This window comes from Nasonia vitripennis (genome assembly GCF_009193385.2).
Source record: "Nasonia vitripennis strain AsymCx chromosome 4 unlocalized genomic scaffold, Nvit_psr_1.1 chr4_random0007, whole genome shotgun sequence".
Classification (NCBI taxonomy): domain Eukaryota; kingdom Metazoa; phylum Arthropoda; class Insecta; order Hymenoptera; family Pteromalidae; genus Nasonia; species Nasonia vitripennis.
Window position 1 is genome coordinate 852,940 of NW_022279643.1, and position 25,597 is coordinate 878,536.

A 25,597-nucleotide genomic window follows, 5' to 3' on the forward strand; every position below is an offset into this window, starting at 1 on the left:
GGATTTTGATTAGAGCCTTTGACGAGACTTCTGTTGGTCCTAAATGTTTTATTTTTATGTCCGGGTGGGTGCTTGCAGGGATTATCGAATCATTCTGTTGCTTTAGTATTATTTATGGGTATTAGACATGTGTTTTAATTAATATTCCTACTTTTGTTGTTGTGATCCGTGGTCTTACATTGGGTGCCTTACATGTTAAATTGTTAGTACTTTTCGATTTCCTGCGCTAACTAATTGTCTTATGTTTAGATTCTTCATTTTGTTAGTTTATAATGTTATATTTTATGTTATATTTATTTGAATACATGAGGGTTGCAATCAAAAACTTAATGTAGTATAAAAATATATTATTTATTTCTTTGGGTCCCCCTATTTTTGGTACCATTTTACAATAAAATATAATGTAAATTTTTATAGAAGATTGAGGAAAGAGAGAGAAAAAAAAATTTATTGTGACAGTTGCGCATAACTATAAAGACTCATTTTGTCGTCTTCTTCTTCTTTGACTTAGCCTTGATTTTCCTCGAACCATAGTGTTGATTGTGGTCCATTGACTGTGTAGAGGCTTTGGTCCATTATTGTTGTTGCTCGGTTTGTTTCGCCATGTCCTTGTGATAGCTCTTCCAGGTCTATCTCTTCTATTATTATTACGTCAGGTGATGCGGATTCTTCTCTGTCCGTTGCTTGTTGCTGGTCTCTTCTTCTATGGGTTTTTTTGGAATCCCTTTGCATTCTCTTGCATGGGTGTCTATGTGTTTGTACTGAAAGTATTGTCCGCATTTTTTATGTAGGTCCAACTTTTCTCCGTTCTGTATTTTGCACACAAACTCATGGTCCAATTTGTTTCTGTGGTCAGCGAGTTTTTCGCAAATGTGGTATCTTTTCCTGTATTGTGTATCTTGCTTTTTGACGTGTCTCGGCGTCGCCCATCTCTGTTTGAATCTCTTGATGCAGTGGTCGATTGCCTTCTTCGCGTGTTCTTTTCCAAAGTATTGCACGAAGGCAAGGTACTTGCGCAATGGCGTGCCTGGCTCTTGATTTTTGTGCAGCACGAAAGTTATATGATCCAATGTTCCAAATGTGCCAAAAATTCTCGTAAATTCTTCGAATTTCATGCCCAAAGGTATTTGGGCACAGAATCGCAGTCCCGCTGTAACGTCCAATGGTCCGGTAATTAGTGGTGGCATTGGTACAGGTTTCTCGCTTGGTTTTGTTTCCGGTTTAGCCGATAATGGTGGTGTTGTCGGTGTTGCGAATAATGGTGGTCGTAATGCGGGTGGCAAAAATGGGAAGACCAATTGTGGTGCCATTTCTGTAGCTGGTACCATGGATGTAGGGATGTCCAATCTTGGTTGGCCCTTTGCAGTTGTATCAGGCATTGTGTTGTCGGTTTTTTTATTAGGCCTGTTGCGTACTCTATAGCTTTCTTGTTGTGTATTGAGATCTAATATGTGATTGCCAGCCTGGTACGTCCTTGTTGGTCCATGTATATTTTTTTAATATCGCATGGTCCAAGCTGTTTTAGATCTGCTTCTATGTGTGCTGGGTTTCCCTTTATGACTATTGTTATGGATTTTTCATTTATTTTATTTGCTTTCATGACTTCTCCTGGTTCTTCCATGATTGCTGGTAATGATTGTTTCTACTCGGTGATGAATCCGATGTTTTGGTGGTCCTCATAATAGTCTAGGGCTGTTGCACCTAGACCCTCTTTGTTGTGATTAGGTATGGCTTTTATCGGTTCTATTCTACCCTGTAGATTTTTAACTAAACCCTTGTTTTCTATGTATCCCATTTTCTCCATTATACTCTGATACTTGGGCTTGGTGTATGCTTTAATTGCTTTTTTCTTGTCTTCCTCATTTGCATATTGCACGTCTGCTATGTATAGGTATGGAGTTGCTGTCGATGTGATGGAAACGACGCATGGTCCATGTATCTTGAAGTTTTTCATGGCACTATCTTCTCTGCCTTTGAACTTTATGTGGACCTTGGCGCCTCCCATGTCCGTGATGTCCAAGACGTCTACTTTGTTTTGATCCATTTTCCTATAACAAAAGGAAAATTAAAGACAAAAGGTATGATTGTATGGTATGATTTAGCATATTTGGTCATGCAATTTATTTATTTTTAGGGGTTCCTAGTTTTCGTCCATTTATTATTATGGGGTTTGATAATGTTGATTTTTTTTTTTATTATTATTTAGTTCTAGTTGGTTGTTTGTGGAAATTTGGTTATAGGGAGAAATGAACGGGGACATTTCAATTAATATGGTCATTTGTGACTCACATATTGTCATCATTAATGTTCCCCTTTCTATTTCTATGTTTGTTTAATACTTGTGTTGTCTTTGTGTGTTTTTGTATGTGCGGTTAGTTTGTTAATTAGGATCATGATAGGAGGAGAAATATTTTTGGTTGCAATGGGGTTTTTACTTTATTTTATTCTTTAGAGTTTTCATCTACATCCATCTTTTCTAAAACATTTTTAGGGGTATTTTTATTTTCAACGCGAGTTACAAAGTACGAGTTAGTTGGGTCCAGATAAAAAATTAAACGTTTTTCTTGATTTATGGTGGTGTCTCGTTCTGGTTCGACTTCTATGGTATCACTTGGGGTTGACATCTCTGGTAACTTTAATAGTTTTGGTAGCTTTGGTTCTACGATGTTGCTTATCGTTGGTACTTTTTGTTGAATTATTTCCGGCTTAACCTCCTTTCTGATTTTAGTTAGAATGGGAACATGTTGATTGTTTCTTGCAAATTTAGTCATGCAATTCATACAGACTTATGTCGATATCTTTCTTACAATACGGGTGGAATTTTGCATTTGTTCCATTTTCGCTCTGTTTTTTTTTCTCTTTCTAGGTTCAGCAAAGGTTGCCTTGTATATTGGGTCACTATTTTTCCTTGCTGTTTCTGCGTCAGATTCTTCAAAATATTGAACGTATCCGTATGATAAACGTCCCTTTTTGTCTCGTATGGTCTCATAATATACTATTTTTCCAAACTTCGCAAAGTGCTGGAAAAAAGCCTCATCTTTTTCTTTGTCGACGCCTTGCCAGGGTAAAATGCAAAATAGCCTATTTTTAGTCATTTCTCTTGATTGCTGCGTGTTGGTTACTACTCGTACTTCGCTTTGGACTGAAGGGTTTCTTTTTTCTGGTATAGGGATGTTCTCATTGGGTAGGGTCCTTCTTATCGGTACTGGTACTGCTCTAACTGGTCTTCTGAACTTATTTTCTCTTATGAGTATGGTTTTCAAATCTCTGGCTCGCATGGTCTCCATTATTGTATCATAAGTTATATTGATTTTTTTGCTTCCGGGGTCTGTTCGGTGTTTTTCGGTAAAAATGCACCGTGGTTTCCTAACTTGTTCAAATTCTCGCACAACGGTCCAAACTGGTACTTGTATGTCGCAGAATATTCATACGCTTGTAGCTGCCGTGGTCATCTTGTTACTTTCTGTAAATATAGATTTTTTGGTGTTAGGGTATGTACTGCTAAAGCTTGGTTCGTATACAGGGGTATGTTAATAATCGCATTCTGCTTCATTTTTAAATTGTGTTTCTATTATGAATGATTTGGATTCACTTAATTTATTGCATTTTGATTTAGAAGTACTAGGGGTCTCTGTTAGATTTGTTTCAATTATGGGGTTATCGCGATTGGGTTCTTTAGTTTGGGGTATTTTATATGTTTGTTTATTTAATTTTGGGCACGGTATCATCATTCCGCACTTCATTCCCATTATTAATACTATGATGCTTGCTATCATTACCAGTTGGAAAGTTAGACTACTATATAAGAGTGTATTTGTTTTATATTCTCGCCTTTTGTATTCTTTCAAGTCACTTAATTTTTCTATCATTTGTTTTAAGGGTTTGGCTTGATTAAAATCAGATTTAGGTCCAATTATGTCAATGCTTTGGTGTGCATTGTTATCAAGATTCTGGTCCTTTTCATTGAGAATGGGATACATGTCATGTATTTTTAGATCAATTTCGGGCTTATACAAATATGTGGTTCGACTGGATTTGGTTTCTTATCCAAATATCATGCTGTCTGTGGTCCTGCCAACGCACGTTGGTGAGAGTCGTATTATTCCGGCTTTCTCCAGTTTTGTTTTTGTGTCTCCTTCGTTCGTGCATGAAATTCGCATTTGTTCTGGTTTAACAACTGAGTATAGCCATGATTGGTCATTTTCTAAATATTTCCATTGGGTTTTTGCACTGGTTCCATATCTTATGTCACAAGTTTTTAGTGCTGCCGTGTTGGGATTCAATAGCATTGTTACTTCACAGTCCTTTGATGTCGGTGTGCTCTCAAGTGGACCAAGTATTGGGCATATGAGGGCATAATGCGTTTTGGTACATTGTGATTGGTACGTGGTGATTGTGGGTTCTGCATTGAATTTAATGTATTTTTCTTGATTAGAATTTACTGCCAGATATTTTTGCCATGGTTCCACGAACACTATCTCCGTTGTTTGATTTTGCTTGTTTTGTGGCACTGCCACCGAATGTAGTTTGTAAATCTGATATGGATCTCTGTCCACAAGTGGCACATGTATCACGGCAATGGTTCTTCCGTTTTGATGAATCGCCTCAATTTTCGATATTTTAATTATTTCTTCTATTCTCAAGTGTTCTGTGGGTATGGCAAAGTCCAGATTTTCGCTGGTTCTTTTTACGTCCGTCATAATTTGATGTAGCATGCTTGTTGTTATAAGTTCCGGATGGATCTTTCGTTCTTTCAGGGATCTGAGTACTTTTAAGACCTTCTCGTTGCTTTTTATTGAGTGGTCCAGTGTTGATTCTAGGCGCCTCACGTACACGGTTATTTCTATTAGATGTTTTAGTCCATCCTCTTCTTTTAACATTTTGTTTACTGTTTTGTTTAAGCTTGCTTCGAATCCTTGGAGAACTTTCTGGTGGTTTTTGGTTATTATATAGTTCTTCAAATTGCGCTTAGACTATGTGCGCATTTTGATCCATTATCTGCACGATTTTCGTTTGGTCTTGAAATAACGTGTCTATGTTCTTGTTGATGTTGTCCACGTCATCAGAGGTGACTAGACCGAATAAACTTTTGCTTATTGAGCCTATTATTCCTAGGGGTGCTATTCTTATTATTTCTAGGGGTGCTATCTTTTCACTCGAATGCTTCTGGGGTTTCTTACTGCTGGATACGATTGGTGTGTCATTGTTTTGATGGTTTCATTTATTTGCTTTTGGACTTCTTTCAAAGTTTGGTCCTTTAATTTTATAAAATCCAGTCCTAATGCATGTTTGCATTTAGTTTCCTCGATTCGCGTCAGACAGCTGTTGTAGACGGCCTTGTATGAGTCCAATGGCGCGTGTATCTGCATGAATTCATCTACGTCGATGTAGATTTGAATTTTCCAGTCAGCTCTTTTTGTCCTCATGACGTCCACTCTCTCGAAGTAGATGCCAGGATTCGGGTCCAATGGGTCTATTTGATATGGGGTTGACTTTGGGTCATTATTATTATATTAAAAATTATAATCAAAATTTTATTTAATTTATTCATCCTGCAAATTTAGATGTGAGTTAGTGGGGGTTCATAAAATGTAGTTATATGTATATATATATATATATATATATTATTTACAATTTATTTACACTTATCGCGATTTATTAATCAGAATTGGTATCAGAGTCGTCCTCTACATGTTTTAATTTATCAATGTGTTTTCGAATTCTTTTGCCATTAGGATATTCTAAAATTACGTTTTTCCTGCCAACGAATTCAATGATTTTCAAGGGTTTGTTTCTGTATGCATCAAATTTACTGACTCGGGGTTCGTTAATTAACCTAGCATATCCGCCCACTTTGCCCTTAAACGCTCTAACCTTTTTGTCATATCTCGCTTTTATTTTCACTTTGTTAGCTATTTGGGTTTCGCCTGCTAAAAATTTCATCTCCTCCAATCTTAGTACTAGATCTTGCATGTAAACATTATAGGTTCTTAATTTTTCATCAGATGGTATCCTTAAGGGAAAACGCGCTACCCTCCCATAAACCAGTTCGAAAGGGGTAAAATTGGTTGCCGCGTGTATGCTAGTATTATATGTGAAGGTTGCAAATGGTGTTAGGTGATCCCAATCATCATATTTCTCAGTATATATTCTGATGAATTCTATGAGCAGAGCGTGACTTCTTTCTAGTGATCCATTTGTTTGAGGTCTATATCCCGAGGTTGTTAAGTGGTTTATTTTAAATAACTTTAGTAGAGATTCAACTATATTTGACAAGAAACTGTTTCCTCTGTCTGAGAGTATTGCTCTCGGGGCTCCGAATTGACAAATGAGATATTTCGCCAATGCATCTGCAATCGTTGTTGCGTGCAGATTTTTGATAGGTATTGCTATAAGGTACTCTGTTAGATTGCACTGCATCGTTAACAAATGCCAATTTCCTCTTGGTGTCATTTTAAGTTTTCTTACGGTATCAATTGAGACCTTGTCGAAAGCTTCTATTGGTGTGTCCGTGATGATCATTGGTTCTCTTGTCTTAAATCGTTCTATTTTCTGTTCTTGACAATTCACATCGCCTGATGTAGTCCTGAACGTCGTTCCTCATTCCGGGCCAATAGTACCGTTCTCTTATCTTTTGATAAGTTTGGTTAATTCCTTTATGTCCTCCCGCTAGACTATCATGGAGATGGCTGATTATCTCTTTTCTGTGCTTTTCAGGTGGTACTTCTGCCTTGCCATAACACATGGTTACTCTTATCCCACTTCTGTGAAAGTGTTCACAGAGCATTTCTATGATGGTTGGAGATCCTAGTTGGTCCAAGATATCTCCTTTTCTGGCCACTCGAAAGCTTTTGATACTTTTCTCTACGAGTATTTGTTTTAGGTTTATGAGTGCTTCACGTAGATTCGGTATTTTGATGGTGTTGAAGTATTTGTCTTTCACTATCACCGTAAATATGTGATGTTTCTTAAAAGGAGTAATTATCACTTGTCCTGACTTTGGTTTCTTGTTTTTTATTTTTGCTAAATCAATGGCTCCTATTTCTTCTAGCAGTCTGGTGACGGACCATGTGTTGTTACAATCGGCTGATAAGAAATACACAAGATTGTCCCTCTTGTGTATGAGACATTCTCTCACAGTGATTATGTTGTGAGGAGCGCGTATCATTCTTGCCGTCATATGGGTTAAAGCACTGTCAGATTCTTCATCGACTTGGTGGGAATCACAATTTTTATTTAGCGGTTCCAAGTCTGGTGGTGTAGGTATAAGAAATGGCATGATTGGTTCCGGTGGCTTCGAAAATCTTATGTCTATTATTGACCTTTCTTCGGCCTCTATCTCGCTCAGTACTCCTAGTTTTCTTTTGCTTTTGAGTTTGTTTCTGGGTGTACTGTTGGCTGTAGGGCTGTCACTTTTGATCGTAGGTGTCACAGATAAGGTTTTTCTTACTGGTGGAGGTATATAATATCTGTTACACTGTCGACGTCTGATTCATCTCCTGTATTTTCTTGACCTGATGCTTCTTGTAGTTTCTCTCGTGCTCGTTTTATTAGTTTCTGGACACCTTTTCTCCATACATCGTCTACGACACTTTCCATTTCGAACCTTGGGTCGGACATGTAGATGGTTTTACGCACGTCTTCTGGCATATTGTCATCATCTGAGAAATGCGAAGGTAGTTCTAGTTGTATCTCTATTTCAGTCCCTGATTCGCTGATATCCGTTCCTTTATCCATTTCATATCTTCTCATACTCTCTTCAAATTTTCTACTAGCCTCTTCCACTTCCTGTTTTGTCAGAGTTGTTTTTATGGACAGGTTTTCTATTGAGTCTTCATCAGTGTTTTCTTCACTTTGAGATCCTTCTACTGCACTTAACTCGATGGCAATATTACTTATAGTTTTGTCTTGATTGTCCTCTGAAGAGAATACCTCATTTTCTGGTATTTCCTGCTTTTCGTCCTCTGTTGTTTCTGAGTCTTCCACTCGTAACCCACTGTATCTAGGGTCTGGCAATGGTGGTTTATCTAAGTCGCTATCTTCGTTGGCTGTGGACGATAGCCATGATCTTCTAGACGGGTTTACTGTCATAGAAGTGTCTGAATCTATATTGGACGAACTTTCTGGCAACTCTCTGGCTTTGACAGAGGTCATTTCTGTTGTCGATTCTTCAACCCTGGTTGACGCTTTCGCTTGTACGGATTTCTTTGGATCGATGGTTTTGAATGTTTTGGTTGCTTTTCTTTGTTGAATGTACTGCCCTACTGGACTTGGTATCTGTGTGCGTTTCGCTCTCGTTCTCTGTGCTATCACGCTATGATTTACTTTTGGTGGTTCTTTATTTGTTTTAGCCACTAAGGGTCTGCCTCTGGGTCGGGATGCAGTGGTCTTTTCGGATGCTGATTGAGCTCTGCTGCGAAAGCCGGTGTTCTGCATGGGTCCCTTGTCTTTAGTTTTATTTTGATCTTCTTTTGTTTTCTCATCAATTGCCATTACTTCGATTCTCGGCAAATTTTCGTTAATTTCCTTTTCAGTCATTTCTGGAAGATTTCTTGACAAAGCATCAGCATTCTTATTTAATTTTCCAGGTTTGTATTTAAATGTGTATTCATAACCTGTGAACCTGAACATCCACCTCATTAGCATTTGTCCAGGGTCTTTTCTGCTATGCATCCAATTTAAAGGTTCATGGTCGGACACCAGTGTAAATTTGCGGCACAATAAGTTTGGTCTAAACTGATGTAGAGCATATAGTACCGCTAGGCATTCTTTTTCCGTTGTGGAATAATTCCTTTCAGCTTTGTTTAGGGCCCTCGATAAATATTAGACTGGGTGATCAAATCCGTCCTTTTCTTGGCTCAAGACTGCTCCGATTGCGTAGTCTGATGCATCAGTGGTCAGAGTGAATTCTTTATTGTAGTCAGGAAATTGTAATATGGGTTCTTCCATGAGGCACTGCTTTAATTTTTCAAAACTTTCTTCGCACTTGTCAGTCCACTCAAATTTCACATTCTTTTTCAATAAGTCATTTAATGGTTTTGCAATTTTAGCAAAATCTTTCATGTACTTTCGATAATAGCCCAACATTCCAAGTACTTCTCTTATATTCTTTGCGTTTTTGGGTGTGGCTAATTTAGCTATTGCTGCAACTTTCTCTGGATTTGATTCCACGCCTCTTGCACTGATTATGTGCCTTAGAAAACCCACTTCTTTTTTGAAAAATTCAATTTTGTCTGGTTGTAGAACTAATTTCGCCTCCCTCAGTCTTTGGAAAGTCGCTGTGGCATTTTTCAATCCTTCTGGCATTCTGGTGTACTCATAATGTCCGTTGATTGTAGTGAAGGCAGTTTTATAGCAGTCTTCGGGTACCACTGGTATTTGTTGAAAACCACTTGCCAGGTCGAAGATAGAAAAGTATGTTGCACCTCCTAATTGGTCCATGATATCTGCAATATTTGGTAATGGATATGCATCTCTAATTGTTTTCTTATTTAATTCTCTAAAATCAATAACCATTCTCCATCGTGGATTGCCATGACTGTCAGGCTTCTTGGGTACTATCCAAATAGGTGAGTTCACGGAGAATTAGACTCTCTTATTATTCTGTCTCTCAATTTCTTTTCCACGCTGTCTCTTAGAACTTGCTTATGTTGCGGAGGATGTCTATATTGCTTGGTATTGATGGGTACACCGTTTTCTAGATGTATATGATGTTCAATCATATCTGTGCGTGGAAGTTTGTCTCCTGTGAGCAGAAATCGGTCCAAGTAGTCTTCGATAATCCAATCGACTATGTCCAATTCTTCTCGATTTAAATGATCTCTCCTGATTGCTTCTTTTACTCTTTCTAGTCTCTTTATTTGGTCCACAATCATGTCGCCATTAAACTCACTGTCAGTTTCTTGCAGGAAATCTGGTCCTGTGTCAAATGGTAGAAGTTCTTTTGGATCCACTTCTATGATGACATGTTCCTCATTCGTATTGATGGCCATCATTTTGCAAGTATTATTTATATTGGTTACTACACCTTCTCCTAGAAATAGATGTTTGTTTCCCACATCTATTCTCGGTATGTATACTTCTTTTAGTTCGGTTTTTATCAGATTGATTTGGATCACTTGTCGGGTTTTGGCTTTGATTATGTGATTTACGGTACCTCCAATTTGATCAGCTATATTTTCATCATTTTGGTTCATAGGTTCACTTTTTTACTTTGAGGAGATTCTACTTTTGGCACTTCATTTGTTTGTTTACACTTATATCCTCTTTTAATATTTCTCGGGTTATGTTCCTCTTCATGTCCAATAAATGATATGGGGTGCATTACATCTCCGCTTATCATTAGCGCATTCTTGTAATAAGATATTACAGCTCCTTCTTTCTTTAGATAGTTTCGTCCTAACATCCCATCAAATGCAGCAGTACCGATGGGCATGTCATCATCCAATACACTTGCTTTAATTAAGTTTACTGTGACTCCATTGTCAATCATGACTTCCACCCATGGTTTAGTGGCTCCAACTGGTATTTTTATCCTTACTGCTGTGGCCTTGTCGTCCTCCCAATCAACATTTTGAGATCCTTTACAGTTTGTGAACCACATTCTTGATAGTTCTCTGGTCTTGTAAAAATTGCTATCACTGGTGCCTTCGGCTGATTGTTGCTCGGACCCGCTGGGTTCGTGTTTTTGTTCTGGTTGTACGCCTGTAACTGTTGCTGATAATGCTGCTGGTCCGTATTTCTGGGCATCTGTTGATTTTGGACTTGATTGGTGCTTTGGTTTTGCATTAAGTGCATTTGGTTCTGTCTCGGGTAACCTTGGCTTTGGCTCGCCATCCTGGGGTCGTGGCGAGCCTCTTGGTAGTTTAAATTACCTCTCTGGGCTTGATCATTATGTTGTTAATGATTATTGCGCCAATTAGTGTCATTTCTTCTATCCGGATATTGCGGTGCATCGTAGTATCTCCCAGTTTCATGATCAAATATTTGTTGATTCCCCCTCTTCCCGTTGCTATTCCAAGCCTGCCAATTATTGCGTTGTTGCTGCCCGTTGTTATAGCTACGGTTGTAACCACCTCGTCCACCTTGATTGCTGTAATTGTTCTGATACCCTTTTTCTCTATAGCTATTATCTCGACAATTGTTTTGATAATTATTCTGCGGGAAATGATTTTGAGGTTCATTTTGTTGCGGTCCGTCGTATGTTCTATCATTCACGTACCCTACGTAATCTGAATTATTTTGCTGATTATTTTGATAGCGATTCTCATGCCGGTATCCTCCATAATGACGATAATTGTCACCATTTTGTGGCCCATTGTAGTTATCTTGATTATTATAGTATCTGTTTCTTCCTCTGTATGGTCTCGAATCTGGAATTATTTTTGCTTCCATTCTAGTTTCTAACCTCACTGCTTCTTCATAAGCTTCTCGTAAATCATTGGGTTTACTGTAGTCCACTGGTTCAGCCATATTTGCAGGTAAACCTTTAATAAATATATCCACTGCTAAAGTTTCCAATGGTGCCATCATTTCATTTTTGAACTCTTCTCCTTTTTCTTCTTTTAACGCATTCTTGGCGCTGCTTAGAAGTACGTTAATTTCGTCATAAAAGTCGCCTACTGTCTCTTGTTCCCTCATTCTCACGTTTTTTATTTTATTGTTGTAATAACTGAAATTTCTTCCGGGTCCAAATCTCTGTTTTAGATGTTGTATCAAATCTTCTACACTTTTTATTGTTTAGGCTTTTCTTCGCTGATCCCGTTATTTTATGTAGAGCATGTTGTAAAAATTGAGGCTTGATTGGATCACTAACTAATTCACTGGCGTTCCTCAGATCTTGTATGTAGTCTCGAAGATTCTTTTTACCATCAAAACTCGGAATGCCGCTTATGCAGTTCATGAGTGCAAAACTGTTTGCCATGGTGCCCATTAGAAGCATACTGGCATCTTGTGGTTCTGCATTGGTTGAATTGTCGTTGTTTGAGGCGTTTCCTGTCATTTCGAATAAGTGCTGTGTACCTTCTAGATAATTTAGATAGTCACTCGTGTCGTCAATGGATTCTCTTGCACTCTTATGATACTTGGAGTTCTTTAATAAGCTTTCAGCTACTTTGACTTTCTTCTTCTTACCCAATTTATTTTTAATTAATTGTAGAATTTTGCGTAACTTGTGTCACCACTCTCACTTGTCGCTAATATCACTTTATTTCAAGAAGTTTCACTCATAAATTCAAAAAGAAAATTTTAAGAAGTTTGTACTTTGGAAACATACAAAATGTATGACCCCAAAACAACAAAAAAATTACTAAAGTCCCGTGTTCTGCAAAAGGGGGTTTATAAAGTAATGGAAAATAGGTACGTAATGTTCGTAAAAGGGGTAAAAATAATAGTTCACGTAAAATGGAATAATCAAAGTAACCAAAAAGATTTTATTTATCTATTATGCAAAAAGAAGGTTAAATTAACGTATTTTTAAATTTATGCTAATTAGTAATAATAATTATTATTGTCGTAAAACCCTAAAAATGTTAAATCTTCGTGTTCACTATTTGAATTCCGCGCCCGCTTAAAATGGCTGCCGCGCGCTCTCTCTGCTTCTGGACTCTATCTTGACTCGACCGCGTCAGTTGCGCGCGTCTAGTCTCGCACCGCTGTAAAGTCCCTAGCCACGCCTAGTGACCATGCTCGCACGCATGCAAGCGCGCTCGCGTTCGCTCTGAACAAACACGTGCCGTCGGCTGCTATGCTGCAATGGCTAACCTCAATCGCGTCGCCTCGCGTACTTTGTTTTTCGATTATTGCTATTAAATTGCGGTAAAAATGGTGCGCACGTGTAATCTGTTGGTCCGCGAGTGTGTTCTCTACCTGTGTCGGTGATTTTTGGACAGTGTTTATTAGTGAAAACAGGAAATATGAGTGTGAGCCCAGGACTCTCTACCCCAAGCAGTGCACACCTGTCGCCGCTTATTCAGATGAGTGTTCTTTTCTGATGATAATTAAACTTAAATTAATATTGAGCTTCAAGGACTCGTTGTTTTGTGTCTAATGAATCTTTCTCTTTTTGTTTTTTGCAGGGGCGTACTCATTCAATGTGAGGGGAAAGGCGCATACTACCAAAACTGGCTTGTATATTCATACAAGGATGACGGTATATAACATCTGGGTAATGTTTTTGCACATTTAATCTAATCAGGAGTCTCTTTATTCGAACTTACACCAATATTTTGTCAAATTTAAGCTAATCGTTACATTGATTGTCAAAATTTGTCTGAACCTTAAATATTTATGCTATCACACGGTCTTAATTTCTAAACTATGCTTTGAAAATAAGTTACTGATTCTAATTTTACTGAATTTTCTTGTTTAGAATAAAAACCTTAGCCTCTTTAGCTTTAACCTTAAAATATTTGTTCTTAGCCTTGTTCTAAAGTTATCTTGAAAAATAAAAATACTCGTTCAAAAATGCGACTAATTCTCTTATTAACTTAATTTATACTTTTCAGACTCAGAAACATCTTTCAAGAACGTTACATTGGTCCAATAGATGCTGTATTAGAGCAAGAAGTCGAAATTCAAGCTGTTCAACCTCGTCCACCAGTACTATACAACAAAATTTGGGGCTTTTGGCGAAAAATCAACTGGATTCACGAGTTTTAAGGCAAGGGTAAAATAAAGTGTTCTGTGTATCTTGTGCTCCTGTCTAGTGCTTCAGCGGTGTTTATATAGTGCTAAGGTATTGAGAGTGTCAGTGCACGATAAAATTTTGTGTATAAAGTGAGAAGATACTTTGTATTATATATGTGGACTAGCGAGAAATGCAATTCTACGTTTCACTTGCTCTTTCCCATTGTAAGAAATAAAGTTTTGTAATGATTTTGCTTTTAATTAAAAAAAAAATGTATACTTCTCGAGATTTGTGCAAAGTGCTTTTAATTGTTGATTTTACGTGTGAACTCTTTGTGTTTGACCACGAGTGCTTCTATTCCAATGCTAAATATTAAAAAAAAAAAACATGTGATAAACTTTTTAATCGGATTTCAAGTGATTTTAAAATTTCTCTTTTTCCTTTAAAAATTTGAGTCTTTGTGTGATCGAAAATAGTGTATTGCGTTTATATCTCAAATATGGTCCAATATTTTGAATGTTTTTCAAAGTGCGTGTAATTTTTGAGTTGTGCTAATGGTGTATTATGCCGTGTATGTGAGATTTTCAGTGTTTGCAATTATGTTTATATTGTGTACATGGGGAGTCTGCGCGGACGCGTATTTTGCGTGCGGACGGTATTCTGTCCTCGACTGCGTTTGGCGGACGCGTATTTTGCGTGCGGACGGTATTCTGTCCTCGACTGCGTTTGGCGGACGTGTGAGTGTCCGCTGTACTTATGGTCGTTGCAGACAAGTCGCTTCTGATACTTCGGTGTCCTGCGGACTCCGCGTTATGTCCGCTTAACTCGTCTTGCGTGTGGATGCTGATGGTTAGTCCACAAGTAAAGTACTCTTACCTGCACGTCGTGGGTGCGAAGCTGATTCGAATTTATTTGTTTAGATTGGGGTTTAGATATTATTATCAATTTAGTACAGAAGAGTTTTATTTATATCAATTGATATATTTTCATTGGCTCAGAGCACTTCACAGACGTTAAGTTTACAGAGTTGACGGAGTTTAGCTATATGTAGCTTAGGATGTTGTCGTTTTACAGTAGTATTTAGTAAGTTTAGTTTTATTTATTTGTAAAGTACATATGATTTATCTTAACAACTTACTATTATTATAATCCTGCGCACTCTAGATGGTTCTAATCACCCTTGGTGGCAGATGCTGACTTTATTATCTACACGCGTTCACGTGGCAATTTAAAATAGGGTTGGTCAACTGCTCTTGCTAACACCGGAGATTCCCCTCGATGGACCTTAGCTTGTACTTCCCTCTGTGGCACAGATCTGTATTCGAAGGACTCTCCGGTGTATGCTATGCCAAGGGACGGATTTAGCACGCTCCCAAGGTGTTGGACGGATTTAGTACGCTCCAAACACTAACACTAGCAAACACCGCCGCTTCATCTTAGAATCAGTTGTAGCCGTCAGTGAGTAAGTCACTACGCAAAAATGCGCTGCGTGGATCGGCTCCGGAGTCTTTAAAGCCTCGGTACCGATTCACGCAGTTATGAAATTGAGATAAGAAAGATCGCGGTATCCAATCAGCATTCGCCACAAAGGATCGACATGTACGCCTTGCAGTCGTCTTTCACGCGCACGAAGAGTGCTGACTCAGAGGTCAGAGCACTCGCTCCGATTTTCGGCGCTCGGTTGTGCAATGTCGCAATCGGATGCACCTGCGATCCGTATGCACTCTCTACGTGCTCACACGGTTGCCGGTTCGCAGGATGTACAAATATATAATTTAAGAGTATAAACGTGGGACATTACGCAATTATTGCATATTAATGCTTTTTATAATCACGCTTAATATAGTGGAAACACAAATATATTTTATTATACTTATATGGATTAAAAACACAATTTCAGCAGTTCTCGAATAAAGTAAATTTAAAAATTAAATGACATAAACTGTATTTTTGCAAACAGATATCCTTGCTTCTTGAAGAATTCTCAGTCTTGGTCCTAGGGGCACACCCATTTCTTGTAAACGTTCTTCGCTCAGATACGGAAGCTCTACCATACCTATTTTTTCTTTCTCAAAGGAATTGGCATATTTCTGAAAATAAAAATTTATGGAATTGTTTATTTTTGCAATAATTTATCAAATATTAAAAAATGGAAATTCAGAGGGGTTTCATAACTTAGGTAATATATTGATCAATTACAAAAATTTCTTAAGATACTACGTAACTTGTCATGCCCGTTTCATTTTACTCATAGGTGAACAACTACAATTTTATTTGCATACGTTACAACGTTATACCAAATTTATTAATGTTTCTAACTTCTTACGAAGACTTTTTGAATTGCTAAATAATACATGCTTTTTAAAATGAAAAAAATTTTCATGATTCTGAAATTTCTCTATATTTTTTTTTACATAAAGAAAATATGTTTGTAACGAGGTGCAAAATCGGTTAGATTCGCGCATCGTTGAAACGCGACGTTGCGCAAGCGTGTAAGTCGCGGTCCGTCGGACAGACAGATGTGAAATGCTCACTTCTTTGGCATTTTAATATTTTTATAATAAAAATGTAATAAGATCAATTATAATAAAATTAGTCAACCAACATCCTTCCCATTAGAATTCAGCAAAAGTTAAAATAAATAAACTCTAAATAGAAAGTCAATAAAGAAATTAGAGATAGAAATACGATGTTAGGAATATCTGAGCATATTTAATAATCAATTAAATGAGATAGAAACGAGAAACGCAACGTTATCAAAAACAGAAACAAAAACGTGACAAAATCCGAATAGAAATAAATAAAATCATTAAAGATTGTAAAACACGATGAGGGGAAACTTAAGTTAAATTAAAAAAAAATCAAATCCGAAAGCTATCACACACACATACCTACTCATACAGAATCGGAAGACGGCGACAGTCAGCGAAGGAGGAGAGCGCATGCAGAGACAGGAGGGAAGGCACTAACACTTGTCAGATGCATGAAAAATTGAGCCGATACTAGAGGGGAAGGCGACTATCAGCGGAAGAGGAGAGTGCAGGTAGAATAGTGGACGCGTAAGCCACCGTATACACGGGGTACAGACCTCTGGCACGTGCACAACAACACGATGCGCCCGCACTTGACTACGAGACACCTAGAAGACATTGGCAGCGGCTAGAATAATAGAAGAAAGAAGTTGCTCTGCATAACATACTCCTAGTGATTTTTCGTGCTGTGTCTGATTAAACGGCTCCTGAAAAGCCTTTCGCCAATTGGCCAATGGGATTTGATACTCTGGGAGCCTCACTTCATTTGATCCACTTCCTTCAACTCTTCCTGAGACTCCTTTCTTCCCGCCTCCTAGGCCACCTGACTACTCGGCATTTTCGATCATAACCGTACAAGGCACGGACTGAGATATGCTTGGTCAACGCGACCGGTAAATGCACGTTAACATTCACTGACCTACCGAGGTCCAGCGACTTCACCACCAGGGTTCACCACCTGTCCTGGCAGAAACTCACCCCGGGGGTTTTGACCCCTGGAGCTTTTCCGTTTGGAAGATGATCTGCATAACATAGGGGGAGTAAGAGAGAAGCAAGTAAACAACACCATATAAAAAATATACAGCATCTAAGCTTCTGATTGGCCGAACTACCTTTCCTCACGAACTAATACATATATACAGAGGGGATGACGGCGAGGATGCTATAGGGTATAAAAGGCCCAGGGCACAAGACCAGAAAGAACAGTATCTCTTAAAAATTATTGCAACGCGGAACCTCTTCCCAAATCCGGACCGGTACGTCGCGTCGGACTTTAACTTTTTACGTGCAACTTCTGTCGAGACTTATAATATTTTTGATCATATCGGACTTAGAATACTGATGCTGTCGTTTGTCGTTCCTAAGGAAAATTATAATAGTTTTACGATACATGCGTTAGTTGCGAGCAAGCGTTAAACAAAATTCTGTTGTGTTGAATAAACTTGATTGAGAATTAAACCGCGAGTGCACATTTAAATCCTTAAACTCCTTATTCCTGACGCGCTTATTCATACTCGAGATCTATTCGCTCTGAAAGCTGAGCCGACGCCCAACTGAGAGGATGAGCTGATACCAGAGCAGGTCAGAAGCAGAACAAAACACAAGATAAGTGAAATACACACACACAGGCCACATGCCTCACTAAATATTCTCTTTCTCTCTTTCTCCTTATCACAATTCGTTGCACGAAAAGTCGATTGCATCTTCCAAAAGCCTAACATAATATTAGTCCGTCATACAATCGTAACGATAGGAGTGATGTCCTTCTTAACTGACTACTAATGGAAGATTAATTTGCATTATAAATCTCAGTGTTGGATTTAGAATAAAAAATGCATGAAGATCAATGGCGGTTTAAAAGACTTTCTGGTGGCTACTGGAGGCTGTTCTTTCTTAGATCGCGAAGATAGTCAGGCACCGATGACGCTAAGACTCTGCGTTTTAAAACTTTGTCGTCATCTGTGCTTATACAGCAAATCAACCCGTAGAGTTACTGTTTGGTGACAACTCTCATAAGTTCAGGACGTAACACATATAGCTTCTGGCCATAGTTGCGAACGTGTCAGCTCTCATGTGTGAGACTGACTAAATCGAGCGACAACCAATAGCGTGCAAGAGAGTGAGAGTGCATCAGGGTGTTTCATTTTAATCCGACCACGACAAAAAGCCATGGAAAAACTAATTTTAACGAAAAATCACCTTAACAAAAGTTGAAGGGGGTATAGGGGGCCATCGAATGACACAAAAACCTATGACCATGAACTCGATTTTCAAGGTCATTTGAGGGTAATTGTGATTTTTTTAGATAGGAACCTCTATTTTAGACCTTGGAACCGGATAGAGCGGAAAAAATTACGTCGGAAAGGATACTTTAAGTTTGCTTTGGTGACCTTGAGAAGGCCAATTCAAGGTCAAATAACAAAAAATCTGCTAAACAGCTGTTTGTCTGGTTTTATTTTACTGATGTCGAAAGATGACCTTGACAAAAGTTGAAGGGAGCAAAAGGGGCCATCTAATGACACCAACACCTTTGACCTTGAACTCGATTTTCAAGGTCATTTGAAGGTCATTGTATTTTTTTAACGGGAACCCCTATTTTTGACCTCGGAATATGGAGCAGCGGAAAAAATTACGTCGGAAATGACATTTCAAGTTTGCCTTAGTGACCTTGAGAAGGTCAATTCAAGGTCAAATAAGAAGTATCAGCCTAAGATTGTTTTCCTTTCAATTTTTGCTTGATTATAGTGAGTCCCCTTGCCTCTCACTTTTCGGGGTGCTTGATTAGAGTGAGTCCGCTTGCCTCTCACTTTTCGGGGTGCTTGATTAGAGTGAGTCCGCTTGCCTCTCACTTTTCGGGGTGCTTGATTAGAGTGAGTCCCATTGCCTCTCACTTTTGCTCAAAATTCAACGCAGGTGCTCAAAGACACCACAATTGAATACACAATTCAATTCGCTGCTGAAAATGTTCTACTGTTCTGAGTAATACAGCTCTTGGGATGTTTTCACAAGCGGTTTGAATTCTGTGGATCATATCTTCCCTTGTTGTAGTTTCATGTTCATAAACAACATCTTTCAAATACCCCCACAAATAGAAATCGGGTGATGTCATATCCGGTGATCTCGGTGGCCATCGAACACCCAAATCTCCACGTCCAGTGCGTCCAATCCACCTGTCACGGTAATTTTGATTAAGATATTGTCTAACTATTCGAGCATAGTGCGCAGGAGCTCCATCTAATTGAATCCACATTCTTGCTCTTGTGTATAAATCTACTTCTTCAAGAAGTACTGGAAGACGTTCTCTCAGGAACTGTAAAAAATTATGGCCATTTACATTTTCATCGAAAAAGTATGGGCCTACAAGGTATCCGTTAACAATTCCACACCAAACATCAAGACTCCAACGATTTTGGTTATCTATCTGCCTGTACCAATGCGGATTAACATTCGACCAATAATGACAGTTGTGTCGGTTAAGCTCTCCATTGCTTTTGAATTTTGCTTCATCAGAAAACATTACGTATTGAAAAAAGTGACGATCATTAGCAATCATTTGTCGTGCCCATTGGCAAAACTGTAGCCTTAACCTCATATCAGCAGGTGTGAGATCCTGAGTCAAATATGATATGGATGATAACGTTGACTTCTCAGTATTCTCCAAGCAGTAGCCATAAGTATACCACTTTGCCTTTGAATTTCACGGGTACTAACGTGGGGATTCAAATGAACCCCCTAAACGACCATTACACGAAGATCATCTTCGTTGTAATTACGACGTTCTCTAACCCACTCGATCATGCTCTACGGAGCAGAGATATGGGGGGATACGTTGCAGGTAAAGAAACGGGCAAAGGCTATGACGAGCGTTCAACGAACCGGGGCACTAAGAATCACGTGCGCGTACCGGACCGTATCTGAAAACGCGATCTTCGTGATAGCAGGCGTAATCCCGATAGATCTCATTGCACGTGAGCGGAAACGCTTATACGTACGGAGTTCGAACGCTGGGAGGGCAGACGCTGCGACAGAAGAACGGACGAGGACGATGGAAGAATGGCAGACGAGATGGACGACAAACGGACAAGGTCGGTGGACGCACAGATTGATACCGGAGGTCGGACCTTGGAAAGACAGGAACCACGGCGAGGTAGACTTCTACCTCACCCAACTACTGTCGGGAGACGGGTACTTTCGAAAGTACCTATACAGAATGAACAGAGTGACCACACTGGAATGTACGTACTGCGGACAGGCTTGGGACGACGCAGGGCACACATTTTTCGGGTGCAGCCGTTGGATCGAGCAGCGACAGAGACTTGAGACATTACTAGGCACGACGATCACGCCAGACAACGTAACGAAACTGATGATAACCAGCGAAGACGCGTGGAGAAGCATTGCGTCATACGTTGGTAGTATCTTGCGAGGTAAGAAAGATGATGGATGTTTGGATAATTAAGCGAGAGCGAGAGTGGAAGAATATAAGCGTAGTTATGAATGACTGGAAGTAAGGAATTAATGCGCAAAGTAAGCGCAAAGGACAGCGGCCCAGTTCGAAGTAATGTGATAAACCGTACCGGACTGGTGTCGGGCGTACAGGGAGATATGTGTTTAGTGGGTAGGGGTGGCCGCCGCCACCGAATCCTACACTTGGAGTTATCGCGAGGGAACACCAGTCATTCCGTTACAAGGATTCACAGGCTCCTACCAAAAAAAAAAATGTACTTTTAAACAATATCCTGGAGTTTGAGCTAATTTGGGCTATTCGTTCCTTTGGAATCTCACGATCAGTGAATTGTGGACTTCCTACTATACGTAGGTATTATAGAAGTATATAGAAAGTCTAAAACCATCAAAATAAAGGTAATTATATCTAAGAATAGTACACGAAATTTAGTTTAGTTATATAAGTATTTATAAATTTTCAATGAAAAATTTTGATTTTAATTTCAAAGGTGGTGTGCCCCCTTAATTTTAACATTGCATGGGCAAATAATAAATACAATAGCAACTGCAAATAGATGCTATATCAAAAACACCGCAATCATAATAATTAGTATGATACTGTACTTTTTTAAAAGATATGCGAAATTATTTTTATTTGGAAACAGCCTATCAATAAAAGTTTTATGATCATCATCAAGATATTTATGTTATTACTATCAAAAATTCGTATTACATTGTCTTTGTACCACAAACAAATCCAGTGTCTGTCTATACTTAAACAAGAAAAAAGTATTTGAATATATTCTTTGTGTTGGAAATGTAGCGCCAACCACCGATGCTTGCGCTCCCTAATTCTCATCCCCAACCATGTGACGCGCTGCGGACCTCGTCGGCGCTGCGCGCTCGCCGCTTCACTTCTTGTCAAACTCTTGAGTCGACAAGACGCTCTTCGAGCAAACTACGTTTATCTGTTTACGTTCACATTATCCGATCATCTAATAAAGCCAGGTTTATAGTTTAAAACTGTGTGACTGTTCTTTTATTATTTCTTATTCACTTGCCACGTACGTGTATACCTGCATCATTCCAACAGGTTATGCGTCCTTACACGTCTTTCACGACGCACAAGTGAAAAGTGAAAAGTAAAAGTTCCTGAAAACTCATCAGCTTTACACGCCCACGATCACGAGTAAAGGAGGTATTCTGAAGGACGTCCGAATTGAGAAAAGGTCTACTCTCACGATGTCTGGCAACAGATTCAGGTGACAAAGGAAGGGTGACACTACTAAGTAAAAGTTAAAATAACACGTGAAGTGCGGTATAAAAGTGAATGCGTTAAACGAGGCTAAACGTTTTAACAGAAATATAGAGTCACGCTGTACAAGCCGTATAAAAACATTAAAGAAAAACAAGCCTAATCGATAAAGTACGCGAAAGCACTGTAAAATTAAATAAAAAGTCAAAATCGAGTTTGCTAATATAAAAAAACGAAAAAATGGCGTGATTTTATGTTAATCGCCATACAAGTCAAAACACGCACAAAGACAAAAGTCGAAAGTCAAAGCAATACCGAGAATCGCAATAACGCAAACACGCGCGGAGATGTTCTCGAGTACACGAGTAAAGCATAAGGGGGTTGCTAAGCAACCAAAAGCAACATGGCTCCCTGTCTCTCTCTACCGTGTAGGCCGCATGGATCGGAGGAAGAGAGAGAGAGAGAGAGAGAGAGAGAGAGAGAGAGAGAGAGAGAGACGGAATGACAGGCGCACGGACTAAAGAACAGAGGGAGAGACAGAGCTTTCAACGCTTCGCTCTAGCCACGCATGTTATATGGTTGCACGCGCAGCAACATAATCAAGCGTCGATGAGATATCGACACAATGGCTGTAGTACTCGGCAATATACAATTTTAAAATGTTATTAAAAATTCTCAAAAACCGTTATCTATTAATTGACGAAATGGGTTATTTAGAATAAATAAAGTGTTACATTGAATGAAAAAAATTTCTCCTACTAAGATTTGAACCCAGAACCTTAGCGTGATTCGGACAGCAGCGTCCAGTCAGCCCGAGGCCAAACCGGACATCAGAAGGCCAACACAGATTATACGACTCACGACGAGAGTCAAGAGAACCCCAATAGTGAAATTAACAATAGAACAACTAGCGGTACCAGAAGCTCTGTGCATCATTGATACCGGAGCTGAGATAAATGCTGTTAAACATGATTCACTACGACCAGAAGTAGTAATAGAACACGATGAATTTATAAATATTATGGAGATAGCACCCCAAGGATTTGACACTTTAGGAACAGTAAAACTAACAATTATGGGTAAGAAACACATTTTTCATGTGTTACCCTCGAGTACACCATTACATGAAGACATCATATTGAGAAATCCGTTTCTTTACGAAGAGAAAGTGAATATCATGTTCGGTGATGAAGTACTAGTCACCGCAAGTCACTCTATAACTCCAGTGCCCTTTGTACATAGGAACTTTCCTGAAAATCAAGTGGACGTAGACATAAAATATGGTCCGCTAAGTCTCGAAATACTACCTGCTGAGAACACCCAGACAGCCGTAGAAAATTTTGAGTTCCCTTATGAGTCCGTTTAATCCGAATGGATATAAATCAAAGGGGAACACGATCTTCAAGCTACCAGCTGGAGCCAAAGTACCCGTGAGAATCCCAGCTACGATAGATTCAGTAAAAGGACAGACCTACTTAAGGCTAATCAAGACTGTCCCGGGAGTATATATAGGGGAAGCTGCAGTAACTAATGAAAAGGGTTATTGTTACGCTATGGCAATTAATACCAGAGAAGACCCAGTAGAAATTGAAATTTCGCCGCAACATCTTGAAGATTTTGATCTAAGTGAAGATGATGATTTTCTGGACTTGCCACTGGAAGGAGAGGCTCCGAAAAATGCAGAAGACAGAGTTTATAATGGACAAAGTGAGAAAAACGTACCACAAGAGACATGAATTGCGACAAATACAACGAATAGTGAAGAAATACTCACATTTGTTTTATTTGCCCGGTCCGCGTTAAATATGAAAGAGGGCTGACCGGACAAAAAGAGGAGTTATTTAATCAACTACAAAAACTCCTGGATGCACGTGTCATCAGACTTTCAAACAGTCTATTTTGCAGCCCTTGCAGAATTGTTCCCAAGAAACCGGGACCGGACGGTAAAAGGAAATATAGATTGGTGATTGATTATCGTAAATTGAATGCAAAAACGATAAAGGATGCTGATCCGTTACCTAACATCGTAGACATTTTGGAACAATTTGGAAGTGCAAAGTACTTTTCGGTTTTTGACCTAGATATGGGTTTCCACCAGATAGAGTTAGAACCGGAGGATATTCAAAAGTCTGCTTTCAACACCAAGTATGGCCATTTTGAGTACGTGTGTATGCCATTTGGTTTGGCTAACGCACCCCCAACATTCCAACGTTTAATGGACTGCGTTTTATCAGGTTTACAGAGTGTAGAAATATACGTTTTTCTAGATTATATCGTGATTTATGCAAATACCCTAGACGAGCACGAGAAAAAAAATCATAAAGAATTTTACCGACTATCTGATGCAGGGTTACGCTTGCAGATAGATAAATGTCAGTTTTTAACTCCAGAAATTATATATTTGGGACATATAATTGACTGCTATGGAGTAAGACCAGATCCGAGTAAAATTTCGGCTGTTAAGAACTTTCCGAAACCAACAAATCAAACACAAATCCGACAATTTCTTGGATTAGCGGGATACTATAGACGCTTCATTAAAGATTTCGCGGACAAAGCCCGACCCCTCAACTCCCTTTTGCAGAAGAACAAGAAGTGGGAGTGGACATCTGAACAGGACCAGAGTTTTAAAGTATTAAAACAAGCCCTGTGTGAGGCGCCAGTTTTAGTATCAGTGGACATGGAAAAGCCGTTCATATTAACTATGGATGCCAGTGACGGAGCATTAGGAGCAGTCCTCAGTCAAGGTGAGCCAGGCGAAGACCACCCAATAGCTTACATGCCCCGATTTCTCAACAAAGCTAAGAAAAATTATTCAACGACCAAAAAAGAGATTATTTTAGATACTACCTGTACGGAAGGCACTTTACGGTGTTCGATCTCCCGCCAACAGGAGTAGCATCACTACAACATGTAGCACTTTCAGCGAAAGCGCTATTAACTTCGTCCTCGTCTTCTTCATCTAGTAGAAGATTTGGAAAGAGAGGTGTTCCAACAGGTCTTTCCTCAATCAGTATAGACTTTGTGTTGTATGAAGTTGTAAACATCAGATCGTGGTTTTCCATGTATATCTTTGTAGGTCGTCCGTACTCACTTTGGAATCTTGGAAATAGGTATTGATAAGATCGAAGTAATTCTTAAAAAATTTCCAGCTAGCCACATCGAATTTTATGGATTTGAAACTCCCTGTAGCTGTAGAAAGCTTAACTACAGGACGGAAGCTACCCTGATGAAACTCCAATCCAAGAGAAATCCTTTTGGAATTCGACTTATTAACTGCGTAGGTTGTAGAAAGCAGCATGTTTGGCAGGATATTCTGCAAATAAGGTTGGACAATGTCGCTTGATTGAACCATGGCAAATAAAACTTTTACACTGTGAACGTCACAAAGGTTCTTCTCTTGAGAAATGATTTGTGAACACCACCACACTGTACTGATGTGGCTACTGACGACAGTACTCGCTCTTTTTATCCACTGTCGAATGAATCCCCCCACTATCTCAGAGTAAATTATTCAAGAGTAGTGGGAATGCATTCCTGCACGTGTATTCGCAGAAGAACACAAAGAAGCCTGCTGACGCAACAGGAAAGAAAGTATCATATTCGTCAACGGTCAAAAGCTAGGGTTACATCTCGCAAACTTCTAACAAGGAAAGGTACCCAACCCGAACTCACCGATTTTGATGATTTTCATATATGTTGTAGAACATAAAAAAATAAGAGACACGTATTTTTTTT

The 25,597-nt window shown here is 39.0% G+C and overlaps 1 protein-coding gene across 4 annotated transcripts in view; it reads right to left on the minus strand.

The window, feature by feature from the left end:
* Positions 1-1,891: 1,891 nt before the first annotated feature.
* The window catches only part of LOC103316546, a 463,261-nt gene continuing 439,555 nt past the window's right edge, over positions 1,892-25,597 (minus strand). For 3 of the 4 annotated variants that reach the window (XM_031929968.2, XM_031929964.2, XM_031929966.2), the window contains one exon: positions 14,588-15,717. In XM_031929968.2, coding sequence (XP_031785828.1) covers positions 15,556-15,717 — 162 coding nt within the window. In that variant the 3' untranslated portion in view covers positions 14,588-15,555. Of the gene's footprint in view, positions 2,049-14,587; positions 15,718-25,597 lie in introns of those variants that run through there. The other variant, XM_031929967.2, reaches the window with a different exon arrangement.